The 17,809-nt window shown below is 48.0% G+C and overlaps 1 protein-coding gene across 5 annotated transcripts in view; it reads right to left on the bottom strand.

Annotated features, from left to right (window-relative positions):
• The window catches only part of KDM4A (lysine demethylase 4A), a 44,318-nt gene that overhangs the window by 11,269 nt on the left and 15,240 nt on the right, over positions 1-17,809 (bottom strand). For all 5 annotated transcript variants that reach the window (XM_011232752.3, XM_002925556.4, XM_034650859.1 and 2 more), the window contains 4 exons: positions 7,949-8,069; positions 2,980-3,161; positions 1,292-1,496; positions 773-849 (listed from right to left, as the gene is read on the bottom strand). In XM_011232752.3, the coding sequence (XP_011231054.1) occupies positions 773-849; positions 1,292-1,496; positions 2,980-3,161; positions 7,949-8,069 (585 nt within the window). The remainder of the gene's footprint in view (positions 1-772; positions 850-1,291; positions 1,497-2,979; positions 3,162-7,948; positions 8,070-17,809) is intronic.

Below are 17,809 nucleotides of genomic sequence, written 5' to 3'. Positions count from 1 at the left end.
CCTACAGGAAGACAGCGAGACCACCCGGGGCTAAAGTACACCAAGTATTCGCTTGACTCAACCTAATCCTCTTCGCTGTTACTGTTAATAACAGCTGTAAGCAGTCACCAAGAACACTCTGCTCAAACTGAGGGCATTACCGGGCTCTGCCTGCCTCCTATGTGGGGTACTCCCAGGTTCCGGGGCAGGGAGTGATGAAGAGAAAGCTACCAAATGAACCATCTGAGCCCCATTCTGATGGCCCAACCCAATAGCTAAGTTCTTTAAAGGGGGTTAGAGCTGGTCTACACGAGGACCTCTACGTGGTCCAGACACAATGTAGCAAACACAGCTTCCAGACTCCATTCATGTCCTGCCACACTGTCACCAGGATTTATCCCAACAATCTGAGCTCTCTGACATCACTGTGTACCAGGCCCCGTGCAGACTGCTAGAGATAGAAAGTCCACATGAGGGGCGCCTGGGTGGCTCAGCTGTTGAGCGTCTGCCTTCAGCTCAGGTCATGATCTCAGGGTCCTGGGATTGAGCCCCGCATCGGGCTCCCTGCTCAGCGGGAAGCCTCTTCTCCCTCTCCCACTCTCCCTGCTGTGTTCCCTCTCTCGCTGCCTCTCTCTGTCAAATAAATAAATAAAATCTTTAAAAAAAAAAGAAAGAAAGAAAGAAAGAAAGAAAGAAAGAAAGAAAGAAAGAAAGTCAGTCCACATGAAAAAGCCTGGCCCTGAGCAAACCCCAAGTCTCATGGGGAAGACAGCAACACCATGGATGCACTCACCTCCTCCAGGGCATTGGCCGAACACCGAGAACACATCCAGTCTTCAGAAGCCTTTGCCGGGGGGACCCCGTAACAACCTAACAAGGACACCAAGGTGAACAAATTAAACCCAGAGGCCAGAGTTGCACACTTGCAACTCTTTTCCATATACCACCAGTCTGAAAGCTGCAACCAAATCTTACAGAAAAACCCCTGAATTCTTGAGTCAGGGGCCACAGGGTTCACCCATACAACATGACCCAAAGTCTCGAAAAGTCAGAGACCATAGGTTGCCTGTTTTGAACACACAGGGAGCAGCACAGACAAACTGCCTCCTGGTATCTGTGGCCCAGAGAGCAGCACAAGGTTGACTCCAAAGTCAGTGCAACTCCAACTCCATCAGCAGCAAACTCCCCAACAACCCAAGAGCAGTCTTTGCATCTGAGGGCCTGGGGAGGCACCTGGCAGTCTGGGGAGAGGCCAACATGGGGCGAGACCGGCAGTGAGCAGGCCCAGGAGCCTGAAGGGTGAGGCACTCACTGGCATGGACGCGGACACTGCACTTCTTGCAGGAAACCAGAAGGCTGGTGCCGTCCTCCTCAAGGTAAGGGGTAGAAAGGTTGATGTCCGTGCTGCAGCCAGTGGAGGTGAAACACATTTCTGGAATCAATGGCTTGGTCCTCTGCTTCTGGGGGGCTAGAGCTGAAGCATTTCCACAGCTCTGACTAAGGCCTCCAAACTCAACCTAAGAAGAGAGAGTGAGTGCATCCCTCCGTGAACATGCGCCTGTATTCCCAGCTTTCTACCTGCTCTGTCAGCAGAAAGCTGCCTCTCTTAGTGGTAGGACTCTGGCTACGGCTCCCGGGTGCATAGCCATTATCCCAGAGCTGCTAATTGAAGTTACCTCTAATGACTCAAATTCAATTTCTCACAGCGGCATCAAACAGAGGCCCCTGGGGACAACTGAGAAAAGGGAGCGAGGTAAGAGGCAACTGGGATTTCAATCTTCCCAAACCACGTGGTAATAAAATGCACTGAGACGCTAGCAAAGGCGCTCTTGCGGGCTCCCCAATGTGCGGCACTGCATGATGGCCCCCACCCAGGGGCAGGACCCAGAGCAGACGCTCCTCGTGGACTGGTACAGACGCCCGCTGGGCCCCAGGGCAGCGAGTCGCCTGAGCTGCAGCACTGCACATGGCTACAGCCCCACCTGTGATTCCTGGCTCAGGCTCCCTTCAGAAAGAATGCTGTGTCCGCGTACCTCCCCCAGCAAACACCCTGAGCGCAAGTATCTGCTGCCTCCCCGACCATTTCAAGGACAGGGCCCCAAATATGTCACCCCTCGGCCCATGCCCCTCGTGAAACGCTGAGACCCACTCAGTAGGTCTGCTGACAGCACCAGCCCACTCACTTGTCTCACGGGCAGGGGCACATACAGTTCTTCAGTTTTGCTTTTTTGTCAATAGAAAGGAGTAGTGAGTTACTAATCCAAAATATGTCGGTCTGATGTTCCACTCTTTGGCAAGCGTGACTCTGGGGCCACGCCAGGCTCAGTGCAGCCACACCACCTTAACCATCAGAGGACTGCCACTCCACAGGCCCCCCTGCGCAGGTCCCAGCGGAGACTGAGCTGCTCACCCGGCACATGCCAGTGAACTGAACCTAGAACTGAATCCAAGGGCGGCCATCAAATGCCCCGGGAGCCCAGGAGGCACAGAGCAACTCAGCCCCAGTGCTTCCCCACTCCTCTCCCTCCCGCAAACTCTCTGCTCCTACACCCCGCCCCCAGTTTCTTCTGACTATTGCGGTATCCGCTGTGGCACTGGGAAGAGAAAGACAACACTGGAGAATCTACAGACTACAGTAGCGAAATGCACTGTGCTCCAGGCCGGCCAGGACCAAATGCTACCTGGAAGGAACAATCACTGACTAGAATGATAACAAAAGAACAGATTCCTCTGCAACCAGTGTGAGGCCCACAGGATGCAGGAAATCCCCAAAGGCTAAGCCACACCCCAGCTCTTCCACACACCACTCTCAAGTGAAAACGCACACTGCTGGATTATCTGCCTGGAGAAGCCTGCCCAGTACACAGAGGGGGCAGAGAACACTGGAAGAACAGCCTTTCCTAAGGCAACCAGTGACAAGCTATGTGTACCTACAATTAAAACCTCGCTTCCCTCTGGACTGCTGGTCCTGGGTAAACAGAGAGGATAAAGCGGACTCACCTGATGGTACGTCTGAAATATCATACAGACAGCGCAGTGAGGGGCCTGTTGGGCCATAGTCTCATTGAATTCCTTTTCAGCCTCAAAGTTCGGGGGTCGGTTCTGCCATAGTTGGCTCAGGGGCTTGGCCCAGGCCTCTGTCTCCTCAGCCTCCTCCTCAGGGGCCAGCTGTTCAGATGACTCTAGAGCAGGAAGCAGAGGGTGAGTCAGCAACCAGCCCCACACATCTGTAGCTCTGCCTAGAGAGAATGAGCTCAGCCTGGATTCTTGGTCCCAGGTTTGGCCTAAACCTACGATCCTACAGGTTTGATAAAGGCAAAGGGCAAAAGTGATTTTCAGCAGACTCCTTCAATACTTGGATGATGCTGCAGGCAGTCCTGCCTTCTCTGGTTGGACTTCTTACCCGAGTTCGGCCCGCTCTCCTCTCCCCTAACAGCTGCCAGTGTTCAAAGCCTACGCCCAAGGGCAGCACAATGAGACACAGTCTTGCCAGAAACCACGTTACTTGCTGCCTCCAATATGTCAGCTTGTTGAGTGCCTACCTTTTAAGAGTTTTCTCTATAGTTGCACTGAAGGAAAACAAGGGGGGAAAAAATAACAAGGAAATGGCAAGACTTACAAGTTTTTACACCATGTGCCTCAGTCAGAACTTTCCAGCTCCCTCTGGAAAGGTCACTGGGATACCTGCCTTTTCTGGACAGGGATCCAAACCATCCTGGCTCTGCTCAGAGGAAGGTAGAGTATGACCAAGACGAGCCCCCTTTCCCAGCCAAAGGATGTAACACCTTGAGTCTAGACCAAGGCCTGGCATACAACGGCCCACAGGACAAATGCAATCCACTCGGGGAGCTAAGAATTATTTTTACATTTTTTTAAAGATTAAGGGAAAGAAAGAAAGGAAGAATATGTGCCAGAAGGCGAAAGGCCTTCTAGAAAGCCCGAAATATTTACTATCTGATCCTTCACAGACCTCTGGTCTCGACAACAAATTTGTATCTCTTCATTACTCTAGACAGCATAGCAGATGCTTCATCAGGCCGCTGCACTGCCTGAGGAAGGAACATCCCCTCTGGGTGCCATCTCCCCAAAAGAAAGGGACACACTGCCGAACAGAGAACAGAAAACAAAAAACCACGCTCGTGAAACAAGATGGAAGTGATAAAGATGCACAGCTTCCATTTCCCCTTGAATCAGTGAGATGGGCAGAGGCCACCAGATTCCAACAGAAACAAGGTCAAGGAGGGAGGAAAACACTGTAACTCTTAAGACGATGGGTCGCTGAAGGCAATCTTTGGTAAAAGGAACAACAAAGATCAAAATAAACTAATCCAGAGTGCTTCTCCAGGTGCTCCCCCAAGTGAGGGAAGTATGAGAGCTTACATCTGGGATGTCCTTCTTTGGCAAGTGAGTCCAAAAGAGGTCCAAGTATGGAGACCAGCTCTGTGCCAGCCACACCACGTGAAGCCCTCCATGGGATGACTGCATCTAGCCATGTGCGGGCTAGGAATCCCCAACGACAACGCCTCCAATGAGCTCACTCCTTCCAAGACGGAACCCCTCTGAAGAGGCCCTACAGAGCTACGAGAGCACCCGAGGAGCGCTCTGGCACACACGTGCCCTAGGTGCCTATTTAATTGTTCATTTCCAGCAACTCCGGCTCCGTGTAAAGAGTTACCGACTCCTCCTTCATAGTCATGTTGAATCTAACGAGACCCGACAGCTGCCATGTGCGCGACCTCAGTGAAGTGTACTGTGACATAGTGAGGCCACTGCAGACAATTAAAATCAACCCTACAGGGGCACCTGGGTGGCACAGCAGTTAAGCGTCTGCCTTCGGCTCAGGGCGTGATCCCGGCATTATGGGATCGAGCCCCACATCAGGCTCTTCTGCTATGAGCCTGCTTCTTCCTCTCCCACTCCCCCTGCTTGTGTGCCCTCTCTGGCTGGCTGTCTCTATCTCTGTCGAATAAATAAATAAAATCTTAAAAAAAAAAAAAAATCAACCCCTACAAGCCCCATCGACCAGGCCCAGCCAGGAACCATGATGCCAAAACCAATGCAGGTATTTTCCTTATCCTAACCAAAACAAGAGTGACCAAGATAGAACAGAAGAAACAGACACAGCCTCCCAATCACAACAGAAAAATTAACAAAGTGACATCTCCTCTGTTTACAAAACCGTAAGTGGCCAAAAATCACCCCACTTACGAACACTGCAATGACAAGGAAAAATGCTCGCTATGTTAAGTGAAACCTGCCGGCATTTCACAGTTTACATGTACAAAACATCACTGAGATGTGCAAGTAAAACATGGGTATTTCACGGAGTATTTTATGTCCCAATTAGAAAAAAACTGATAAGGGGTTGGGGGCGCCTGCCAGGCTAAAAGAAACTAAAGAAACAAAACATGACCTTGGTGACCTTGGTTGGGTTTATACTGGTGTAAAGGAAAAAAGCTATAAAACACATTTTGGGGATAAGCAGGGAAAAATTAATATGGACTGAAGATGGGAGAATATCCTGAAATATGGCTTATTTTCTTCAGTGTACGTAACAGTGTTTATTCAGGAGAGACTCCTTCGGAGGTGTCTCTCGGTGCACTTCAGGTGACCTGGTGACGACCACCCACTCTCAGAGGAGGCGGTGAGTGTGTGTCGCGTGTATACCAACAACGCGTGTGTAGACAGCGCCCACAGCGGCATGGTGGTGGCTGCTGGATATGGGAGGCGCGCACAGTGTTTTCATTCCTTCGACTTTTCCACATTTGAAACAGATCATAAACAGTTGAGAGGCCGTATGTTATGATCTCAACTACATTATTATAAAAAGGCGTACGTGAATATAATCTAGAAAAATCAGGAAGGTTAACATGCACGTGGTCACCTTTGCAGGGTCATTTCATCCTCCTTATAACTTTGTTTGCTTTTCCAATCTTCTACGACCCATATTTAGGGCCTTTACAGCACTGGGGGTGGAAATCCCGAAGCTAGACTGCTGCTACCCAGAGAACCCAAGCTCCATCTGGGCTGGAGGAAGTGCACAGAGGACTTCCCAAGACTTTGACTCAAGGTCTGGCCTACTTTTGACTATAGGACCTCAAGAGACTTTCCCCGCCCACTTATCACAATCCTACCACCAAGGAAAATAGCAGAGATGGGCATCAGGATCAGATCAGAAAGGGAACGTGGGGCTTGCTTATGTAGCAGAGAGGCTGGTGAGACTCTGGACCTTCCCAGCCAGCCACTGTGCCAGGAAGGACAGGGCAGGGTAAGAAAGGGCCTGACATTAGTCAAGAGTAACAAGGGACCTGGTCACTGCCAGAGACTCACCTACACTCACGTTCTTGGAATCTGAGCTCCAGGCAGCACAGGAGGTCACGCTGCACAACAGCTCTGAGCTCCAGCAGTAGACAAAGTTCCCAGTTCTGCCCCAATCCCTGCCTATTTCCCTTCTGTCTCCTTCACAGGCCCCTCTTCTTGTCCTCCTACCCAAGCGGCCTCGTGTCCTCTAGGTAAAGATATGAAACAGATGGTAGCTACAATGTAACTATGTGTGTCAACTACAAGGAAAGGAAAGGAAAGGGAAGAAGGGAAGGGAAGGGAAGGGGAGGGGAGGNAGGGGAGGGGAGGAAGGAAGAAAGAAAAAAGATTCAATAAAAAAATTTTTTAAATACTTATTTATTTGAAAGAGAGAAAGCGAGCACAGGGGTTAGGGGCAGAGGGAGAGCAAGAGGGAAAGAATCTCAAACAGACTCCCTGCTCAGTGCAGGGCCTTACACAAGGCTCCATCCTATGACCCCTGATCATGAACTGGACTGAAATCAAGAGTCGGATGCTTAACAGACTGAGCCACCCAGGTGCCCCATTTTGAATAAATTTTTTTTAAAAGATTTTATTTATTTATTTGACAGAGACAGCCAGCGAGAGAGGGAACACAAGCAGGGGGAGTGGGAGAGGAAGAAGCAGGCTCATAGCGGAGAAGCCTGATGTGGGGCTCGATCCCAGAATGCCGGGATCACGTCCTGAGCCGAAGGCAGACGCCTTACAACTGTGCCCCTTGAATAAACTTTTTAAAAAGGTATCAAACACCACCTCTGCTTGGCCCCAAGTCTACATCCCCCACAGACAGCGAACATAGGTTTCCAATCCCAACCAAAGCTAGAAGGCAGGGAGGCACCGAACTCAGGCTTCTCCAGTCCCTACCACACTCAAAGGTCTACACCCAACCCCCAAATCCAGCTGATTTTATGCTCCCAACACCTTCACTACATCCCTCCCCCATCCCTACCACCATCATCCTGCTTTAGACCGTCCCCTATCTCTCAGAGGCCAAGACAAAAACCCATCTGTTGCCCTCAAAGCCATTCTCTAAATGCAGTCACTAGGCACGATTCTCCTAAAGCAAATCCGGCCACTTAAAACCCGTCAAAGGTTCCTGAAGGTCCCCTAGAGAAAGTCTCCCCCCACCTCACTCTGGCCCCACCCATCACACCCTGACCAGGCCCTTTAACTGAGTGGCTCCCTCTGAATCTCTCTTCGCGCTTCTGTGTAGATTAATATCTCCTTTCTTTAGATCTGTTTACCTGTCAGTTTGCCCCACTACCTTGTGAGCTTTTTGAGGGCACGGACATATCTTAGTTATGTCTGTAGCTACACGTTCAGCACTGGGCTTGGCATCATTGACAGAATTGCTATCCAGAATAATCAGCCTGTACCTCCTAGTAAGAAAGAGAACCTGCATGCGATCATCCTGTATGAGGCACATTCCAAGATACACAGACATACAAAGAAACAGAATTACAAATTAAGTATCAAATGAGATCCTGTCCTCTTTGTGGAGTATCTGGGAGAACAACTAAGCCACAGGCCCACCCCTGACACTCAGCTGGGCCCCCCAGTGTCCTGTCAGAGCAAGTCCTAAGGCGGTGAAACACTTTCCTCTTCCTGGTGAAGAGAAAACAACACTTACCATCATCACTGACGCAATCCTGCAACACGAGTGGGTGATGACGGGGGAGCTTGCTTAAGGGCTGACGACGGCCCTTGGACTTCTTATTCTCCTCCAGGGAAAACATGTATTCATCCGCCACCTGGGCAAACCACAAGAAGAAATCAAACTGGTCTTGCCTCCACTTAGGGGCACAGCAGAAGTCAGTCTTACAATGAAAAGCAAGGGAAAGGGTAGGCATAGAGAGACACAAAGAAATATAAAACCAAACCCAGAACACACCTGTCTTAGGAAAAACCAAAATGGCAGTACCATGCAAACTAATCTAAACTAGGATTATGTAAACATTTTAGGGCAAAATCTGTTCCGATCAAGTGTAGCTCCTGTTCTTCTCAGAAGCAGCCTGAAACAAACGTACCAAAAATAAATGTACTCTACAGGAGAGCCACGCCCCCTCCCTTAAGTTCACAGTCATGAGACTACGTCTCTGAGAGCCCCAGAGAAACCAGGTGCCCCTTTTCTTGGACCAGAAGGGCAGCAGCACCTGTTACAAAGAGCCAGGCAGCTGAGCCACTGGACTTGAAAAGCTAGAGGACATCCGAAGGGGTGAGAACAGCTGACCCAGTAAAGTAAAATAGGCCAGCCTCTCCTCGTGCGCTGTCAAGCCCTCAGCTCCAGCTCATACTACTCATTCCTCAGTTAGTGTCCTCATCAAACAGGACAGACTGCGCATCTAAAACTCTGGCCTAGCTACAAAAGCAAAAGTTGATGTACCTAGCGCTGTGCTTAGATAATGTCAGAGCAAATGCAACTAAGTTTAAGATGTACAAGACTGAGTCAGTAATACCACATGAGTTTCTTTCCAGTCAATGTATTTAAAACTTGGTTATCCTCTCAGAAAAAGCATTTGACAAAGTACAATATCCATTCACGATAAAAACCCTCAACAAAGTAGGTTTAGAAAGAACACACCTCAACATAATAAAGGCCATATATGAAAAACCCACAGCTAAAATCCCCAATGGAAAAAAACAGAGCTTTTCCTCTAAGGTCAGGAACAAGACTAGGATGTCCAGTCTCACCACTTTATTCAACAGTACCGGAAGGCCCAGCCACAGCAATCAGACAAGAAATAAAAGGCACCCAAATCGGTAAAAAAGAAGTAGAATTTTCACTATTTACAGAGGACATGATACCATATATAGAAAACCTGAAAGATTCCACCAAAAACACTGCTAGAACTGATAAAGGAATTCAGTAAAGTCATAGGATACAAAATCAATCTACAGAAATCTGCTGCATTTCTATACACCAATAATGAAGCAGCAGAAAGAGAAATTAAGAAAACAATCCCCTTTACAATTACACCAAAAATAATAAGATACCTAGGAATAAACCTAACCAAAGAGGTGAAAGACCTATACTCTGAAAACTATAGAACGCTGATGAAAACATTTGAAAACAACACCAAAAAATGGGAAGACATTCCATGCTTATGAATTGGAAGAACAAATACTGTTCAAATGTCTACACTAACCAAAGCAATCTACAAAGTTAATGCAATCGCTATCAAAATCACAACAGCGTTTTTCACAGAACTAGAACAATCCTAACATTTTAATGAAACCATGAAAGACCCCTAATAGCCAAAGCAATCTTTTTTTTTTTCTTAAGATTTTACTTATTTATTCAACAGAGAGAAAATGTGCACAAGCAGGGGAGCAGCAGGCCAAGGGAGAGGCAGAAGCAGACTCCCCACTGAGCAGGGAGCCCAATGCGGGGCTTGATTCCAGGACCCCGGGATCATGACTTGAGCCAAAGGCAGATGCTCAACTGACTGAGCCGCCCAGGCGCCCCCTAGCCAAAGCAATCTTGAAAAAGAAAAGCAAAGCTGAAGGCATCACAATTCCAGACTTCAAGTTATGTTACAAAGCTGCAGAAATCAAGAGTATGTTAATGGCTCATAAATAGATGCACAGATGAATGGAATAGAAAATCCAGAAATAAACCCACAACTATATGGTCAACTAATATTCAACTAATTAATAATATAAGAACATGCCACAGGGCAAAGACAGTCTCTTCAACAAATGGTGCTGAGAAAACTGGACAGCTACATGCAAAAGAATGAAACTGGACCACTTTTCTTACATCATACACAAAAATAAATTCAAAAAGATTAAAGACCAAACAAGAGACCTGAAACCACAAAAATTCTGGAAAAGAGCACAGGCAGTAATTTCTCTGACATTGGCCACAGCAACTTTTTTCTAGATATGTCTCCGGAGGCGAGGGCAACAAAAGCAAAAGGCAGCTACTGGGACTAAATCGAACTAGAAAACTTCTACACAGGGAAGGAAACAATCAACAAAACTAAAGGCAGCAACCTATGGAACAGGAGAAGGTATTTGCAAATGATGTACCTGATAACGGTTAGCATACAGAATATATAAAAATACATACAACTCAACACCCAAAAACCAAAGAATCCAACTAAAACTGGGCAGAAGACACGAACAGACATTTCTGTAATGAAAACATCCAAAAATGGCCAACGGGCACATGAAAAGATGCTCAACGTCACTCATCATCAGGGAAATACAAATCAAAACCATAACGAGGTATCACTTCACACCTGTCAGAATGGCTAAAATTAACAACACAAGAAACGGGTGTTGGTGAGGAAGTGGAGAAAAAGGAACCCTTCTGCACTGTTGGTGGGAATGCAAGCTGGTGCCGCCACTATGGAAAACAGTATGGAGGTTCCTCAAAAAATTAAAAACAGAATTACCCTACAACTCAGTAATCACACTAGTGGGTATTTACTCAAAAAATATAAAAAAAATACTAATTCAAAGGGATACATGCACCCTTATGTGTATAGCAGCATTATTTACAATAGCCAAAATATGGAAGCAGCCCAAGTGTTCATTTACTGATGAACGGATAAAGATGTGGTGTATACACAATGGAATATTATTCAGCCACAAAAACGACGGAAATCTTGCCATTTGCAACAACATGGATGGAGCTGGAGAGTATAATGCTAAGTGACATAAGTCAGAGAAAGACAAATACCATATGATTTCACTCATGTGGAATTTAAGAAACAAAACAAGCAAAGGGAAATAAAAGAGAGAGAAAGACAAACCAAGAAACAGACTCTTAACTACAGAGAACAAACTGATGGTTACCAGACAGGAGCGGGTGAAAGGGATGAGTGCAACAGGGATGGGGTAAGGAGTGCACCTTAATGAGCACCAGATGATTAAAAGAAAAAACCTAAAAAAAAAAAAAAAACCCAACTTGGGTCATCCTGCATTTCGGAGAAATGGAGTTAGCAAAACCCATTAAGCAAGGAAACAAGGCCTGGAGGAGGGCTATTTGCAACTAGGACAAAAACCAGTTCATCAGCAGCACTAGGGAGCAGTGGCGGCACTGTAGGGCCACTTCAGAGAAGTCACGCTGGGCCTACAGGCTCCATGCGTCAACTACATAGAACCCTAGAACTGAAGGCCCACACTTAGAATGCCAAGAAAAACCAAATTCTGAGCAAGCCACGTCCGGGGAGAATAGAGTCAGACAGTCGCCCCAATGATCACAGACTTTTTATCAGATCTGAACTACACTGACAGGCTAGACCAGCAATTTCCAAAGTGCACATCAAGGAGGCCCCTCAAGGGCCTCCGACAGAAACAGCCCTATTTCTGATCTGTACTTTTTAAATGAGGAAGATTTCACTTAAAGAGTTCTTTGGCAGAAGCAAACTGGAAAACTAGACTCTTCAAATTTATTGCACAGAGCTACCATGGAAATAAAAAACTTTGGGGACATGCACTCCTACCACACGTATACTTACTAACAAACTACGTACACCGATGTGCTTATGCACATTTTCACACAAGAACAGACTGTAAAGGCACCTCGGGAGCGCAGCTGGTTAAGCATTCTACTACTGGGTTTGGCTCAGGTTGTAATCTCAGGGTCATGAGATGGAGCTCTGCACTGGGCTCTGCACTCAGCAAAGGATCTGCTTAAGACACTCTCTCCCTCAGCCCCTAATCCCCTCCCCTCACTGCCATGCACATGCGTGCTCTCTCTCAAATAAATCTTAGTGTTTTTTTTTCAGATTTTTTTTTAATTTTTTTTAAAGATTTTATTTATTTATTTGACAGAGAGAGACAGCCAGCGAGAGAGGGAACACAAGCAGGGCGAGTGGGAGAGGAAGAAGCAGGCTCCCAGTGGAGGAGCCTGATGTGGGGCTCGATCCCAGAACGCTGGGATCATGCCCTGAGCCGAAGGCAGATGCTTAACGACTGTGCCACCCAGGCGCCCCTATTTTTTCAGATTTATTTGACAGAGAGCGCATGCACACACAAGCAGGGGGAGCAGCAGGCAGAGGGAGAGGGAGAAGCAAGCTCCCCACTGAGTAGAACCTGACATGGGGCTTGATCCCAGGACCCTGGGATTGTGACTTGAGCGGAAAGCAGATGCTTAACCATCTGAGCCACCTGGGAGCCCCAATAAATCTTAACTTTAAAAAAATGACTATAGAAAGATAAAGATAAAAATAAAGTTCCACTGAAGGCGCCCGGCTGCTCAGTCAGTAGAACACGTGACTCCTGATCTTAGGGTCGTGAGTTTGAGCCCCAGGCGTGGTGCACAGTTTAAAGTAAAAAAATAAATACATAAGTAAATAAATAAAATAATAAAGTTCCATTATTTCTGCGACCCGATTATCTTCTCACATGCCGCCTTTGAAGCCCACCTAGATAACTTGCCTAAATCTGAGACGTGGCAGTGGCAGAGGCCAGGAAGTAAGAAAAAATAAAGGAACCAGAAATGATGGGATTTCCAGCCTGGATCCCCAAGGTGAGAGAGACTTAAAAGGATTCACAGGGATGAAAGGGGAGGAGTCATAAGCCAAGTTAAACATGAAGGCACATACCACCGCCCTGTTTCTCTGGAAACACCCAGAGGGAAAAGAAGAAATCAGCGTGAGGGTTCAGAAAGCAAGTCTGAGCAGGAGCTGTAGATTTCGGGATGCATAGCACTGGGTTCAGGACTGAAATCATGGGAGTGGGTGACATTACCAGTAGAAGATAAACTAAATGGAGAACAAGCCTTCTGGAATAGGAGGAAGAAGAGAGAGAAAAGGGAGATCCAGGGGGAACCTGGGTGGCTCAGTCGGTGAAGCACCTGCTTTCGGCTCAAGTCATGACCCCAGGGTCCTGGGATTGAGCCCCGCATCAAGCTCCTTGCTCAGCGGGGACCCTGCTTCTCCCTCTCTTCCTGCTCTTGCTCTATCTGTCTCTCTCAAATAAATAAATAAAATCTTTAAAAAAAAAAAAGAAAAGAAAAGAAGATCCGGCCACAGAGAGTAGAGGAGGAATGCAGAAAGGAGGGGAATGCCACAGTGCCAAGGGATGCCTAAGAGCGGAGCAGGAAGGGGCTAAGGGCTCAGCAACTGGGCAGTGTCAGGACTTTTCTGAGGTAAGTTCCAGCAGACAGAAGTAAGAAACTAAGGAATGAATGCATCTGAGACTCTTCTTGAGAAGATTAAGGGAAGAAATGAGATCATAGGGACTTCCCTCCAATTGTATTTGAGAAAGGGGGCTTCATATGGTTTTACAGGCAGAGAGAGAAGAAGCCTGTGAGAGGAGAGATACTAAGCATGGGGCAGAGGAACGGTCCCCCAGAGATGTGCAGTTCTAATCCCTGTGAATGCTATGTTGACATGACAAAACATTAAGTCTGCTCATCGGATAAAATAGTGAGATCATCCTAGATTCTCTGGGTAGGCCCAGTGTAATCAAACAGTGCTTCATAATGAAGATGGAACCAGATGACTCCGCGTCCTAGTGATGCAATGTGAGCAAGACTTGGCCGATGCGGCTGCTTTTGAAGATGGAAGAAAAAGGCCACAGGCCAAGGAATGGGAGCAGCCTGACGAAGCCGGGCAGGGCACGGCGTCTCCCTCTGGAGCCTCCAGGAAGGTACACAGCCCTGCTGATACCTTGACTTGGGCGTAATGAGGCCCGAGTCAGGCTCCTGAGGAACTGGAAGATAATAAACCTACACTGGTCTCAGACCCTCAGTTTGTGGGAACTTGTAAAAAGCAGCAATAGGAAATGAGCATGAGGTAGGAGATACAGACAGGTCATCTGGGAGGTCCAAGTGCTGGAGGAAGCAGAGGGTCAAGAGCAAGAACACCAGCATGCAGCTCTGGGAAAGAAGATGCCAGAATCCAGCCCTGTTCATTCCTCCTGCACGCCAGCCTATGTACCCAGCATACCTTTCTTGGGGCCGCAGCAATGCAGACACCGGCGACACACGATCCCGAGCCTCAAGGAGCACATGGCCAGCCAGACGTGGACTTGGTGTGCGAGTCTCAAGCTCCACCCTTTCCACTACCGTCCCATTGCCTCTGACCAAATTAGTCAGGTCTATTCAAATAGTTAAATATCTTTCCACATTTTCTCATCTTCTGACCTCAGTACTCCTCCTGCTACATGGTCTCCACATGGCCTTCCTCCCTGAGATGTGTTCTGACTTCTAAATTCCTTCAGTATGTAGCAGAAAGGGCTGGGTTCCAACCCCAGTTCTAGCCAGCTAGCTGTGTGAGCCCAGGCAAGTAGCATCCCACTCGTAAAGCGGGAGCGGTGAATGCTGCCCCCGCCCCGGGCTCTTTGTGAGGATGGGCTGTGACAGAGCTTGGGTCTCCCAGGCCCCTGCCTGCAAGAGAGCTAGAGCTCAGACTCCTGAGTTCTCTGTTCCCCCTTTTCTAATATCAAGCACCCAGGTCAAGGGCAATGTTCTTTATGAGGCTTGTTCAGTACAGAGAAGAGCCAACTGCTCCCTCCTTGTTTTTGAAACTCACTTTTTCAAAACGGCTTAAACTAACAAGAAGTGTTACAACAGACACATCATTGTAGCTTTGGTGCTTCAGCAGTCAGTTAACCTAGGTGCTTTTACCAAGGCCCTTGACATAAGGCAGCACATAAACTGAACAGCAAGAGGCCGGAATTACAGCATGGGGGATGCTTGAAGTGGTGGCAGGAGGGCCACAGGGTACTCCTCAAAACCTAGCTATTTCCAAACATAGATACGATGCCATTAGACCTCTGCAGGGATAGGTAAAGTGGTTCAGCTTCGGCCCCAAGCCTTGACTGTCAGTCCCCTATTCCAACACAATCAATCAATCCTGATAGCAGCTTCCTACTAAAACTTCCATTCATTCCTTCCACATTTACAGAAGGCTCATGGGCCAAGTCCCAGGACCATGCTGGTGCCTGAAGAAGCAAGGCTGATGTGGCACAGGGTCTGGCTCCTGGAAGTTTGCCTTCCCCTGCCTAGGACAACCGTGCAGACAGTAAGATGGACTATCATAAAAAGGGAGCCAACTGCTGCAGGTGTTCAAAGTAGGAAGGAAAGCAGATGGCAAGCAATGAAAGGTTTCTGGGAGTAGTGACTTTTGAAAAGGGCTGGGCTCCAATAAGCAAGAGAACCGTCCCAGGAGAGACGTGTGCCAAGGACTCCCTGGCTCCTCCTACCTCAAAACCACCTGTGGCCTGGTGCTGGTTGTACAACAAATGAGAATGCATGGGAGGCTGCTGAACTGTACACTAAGAGGTGGTTGAAACGACAGACTTTATGTCATGTATACTTTCGTACAATTAAAAACCAATCAACCCAAAATGTAAAAAATAAATATAATAGTAGTAGTGCTTCAAATGACTAAAGGAGAGGTGAAGCAAATGTGGCCCAATATTAACCACCATCAGGCCCAGGTGAGAAGCATGTGTGGGTTTACTTTATTATTCCACATTCATCTCTGTGCATTTAAAAATGTATTCTGGAAATCTTCAATCTCCAGAAACTCAGGGCCGTGAACCTCCCAAAGTCAAACTGCTTCAGTGCACATAGACCACTACGATCTGGCTCCTGACACCCTCCTCAGCACCTCCCAAGGCCCGCTGCAGACCCATATGCCTGAGACCAACAAAACTCTGCACATGCTTTGACCCTGGCACGTGCGACCATCACCATTTAGAACATTCCTCTCCTGGATTCCTTCCCAATTTCCCTCCAGCCGCCGCGCATACACCTGCAAATCTTCAGCCTAGCCTGCTTCTCTGCAGTCTCCCCACAGTCTTCACCCCAACCCCAGGCTGAGCTGCTAAGTCTTCCACTTGGACTACAACCCTTGTCTCTCTGAGGAGCAGACTTATCTGCTCACATCCAGACTACGATCTCCTCGAAGGCACAGTCCTAGCCCCGAGCAGGCATGCTGTGTGTGTTACGGAGTAAAGTGACGGTGCAGAGCGGCCAAGTTATTTTTAGAGAATGTGAAGTACTTCGAAGACGGCAGCGCATCTGGGAGGGTGGGGGCAGGGGCTGGGTGGCGATGCAACGGAGAAGGGCATTTCCATCAGACTCCAGCTAAGAAGGCTGTACAGACACAGACAGGAGCCAGGAAGGCACTCAGGGTTTTTGAGCAGGAGTAAGAGGCAGGTCAGAGAGAAGCCTTCTTCTGCCACTCTATTTCCATTAAGGAGGGTTTCCTGGCTTCTCCAGGAAAAAGGCCGGACCTGGACCTTAGCGAGGTTCACTTAGCTGGGATCTGCCTTCTGAGGAGGGGTGCATTCAGGTCTATGTCCACCACGTGAAAGGCAAGTGGACACGTTCAGCCACTATGAGAGGCCTGCGTCCCCCAGGACTGCCTGCTGACTAGGCAGGTAACCTCCCTCACTGAGGTTAAATGAGCAGCAAAGCCATTTGGCCAGAGGTTAAAAGCCACTCTCTTCAATCATTTTAACTGGTAAGGAAGCAACATTCTGAGCTCCAAATGCCTGACTCCCGTATCCATTCCTTAACTGGTTCCTCATTTGGGAGGAAAAAAGATGGGTGTTATTGTTGGCTCCTCCCACCACACACACACACACACACACACACACACGCGTGCGCGTGCTCGACTCTGCGGTTAACTTAGCAGTAACATCTACTCTAAAGCAATGCGGATAAAGTATTTAGCATGTAGTAACTCCTTGCTATTGTTAGCTGCTTTTGTGGTTAAAAGACTGCAACCATAGGCAAGAAAGTCAGGAGGACGCTGCACGAGGACAGTGCGACCTGCAGCACGACAGCAGGGTCAATGAGGACCCGAGAGCTTTGTGAAGAATGACTCCGATGTGGCATTGGGGACCATAAGGGATTCTAGTGTCCAAACTGGAAAGCCAGCTCCTGTGGAAGCTGCCACAGGAGAGCAGAGAGCAGCCACCAAAGGCAACGAGAAAGAAGGAAACACCGTCCTCCGCTCAGCAGCCCGCACCACCCAGATGGAAGGAGGGATGTGCGGCAGAAAAGATCTACAGACACTGAGCCCTAGAACTGAGAGAAGCCAGAAAGGAAAGTGATGTGGGTATTCAAGACAAGGGACACACCAACCACAAAAAGGCACTACTGAGAAAACCAGAAGAACTGTAATACGGACTCAGGGTTAGTACTTCAGCCAAAAACACAGAGAGCCAAGAGGCCAAATGCTAACATTTGGAGACGATGAGTATACATGAGGGGCTGGTATAGACTTTTAAAATATTTCATAATAAAAACTTCTAAAAGACCAGTTTTTCAGAGGTAAAGGTAAGGAAATGAGGAATAACAAACTTTTCCACACTGACTTCTACCGGCCAGTGACCCCACCCCACAGCCCCACATGACACTGCAATGTGACCCATAAGCTGTGAGCCTGGGGAGTAAGAGCAGGTCACCTGGGTAGGCATGAGCCGGCTGTATTCAACACAGCTCTGCTGTGTCCCACTCAGTTCCATCACGAGCCTTTTTACACAAAACAGAGAGAGAGAGAGCAGCTTTTGGTGACAG

The sequence above is a fragment of the Ailuropoda melanoleuca genome, chromosome 2 (genome assembly GCF_002007445.2).
Source record: "Ailuropoda melanoleuca isolate Jingjing chromosome 2, ASM200744v2, whole genome shotgun sequence".
NCBI classification, from domain to species: Eukaryota; Metazoa; Chordata; class Mammalia; order Carnivora; family Ursidae; genus Ailuropoda; species Ailuropoda melanoleuca.
This window is presented reverse-complemented; position numbering and strand designations above follow the sequence as displayed.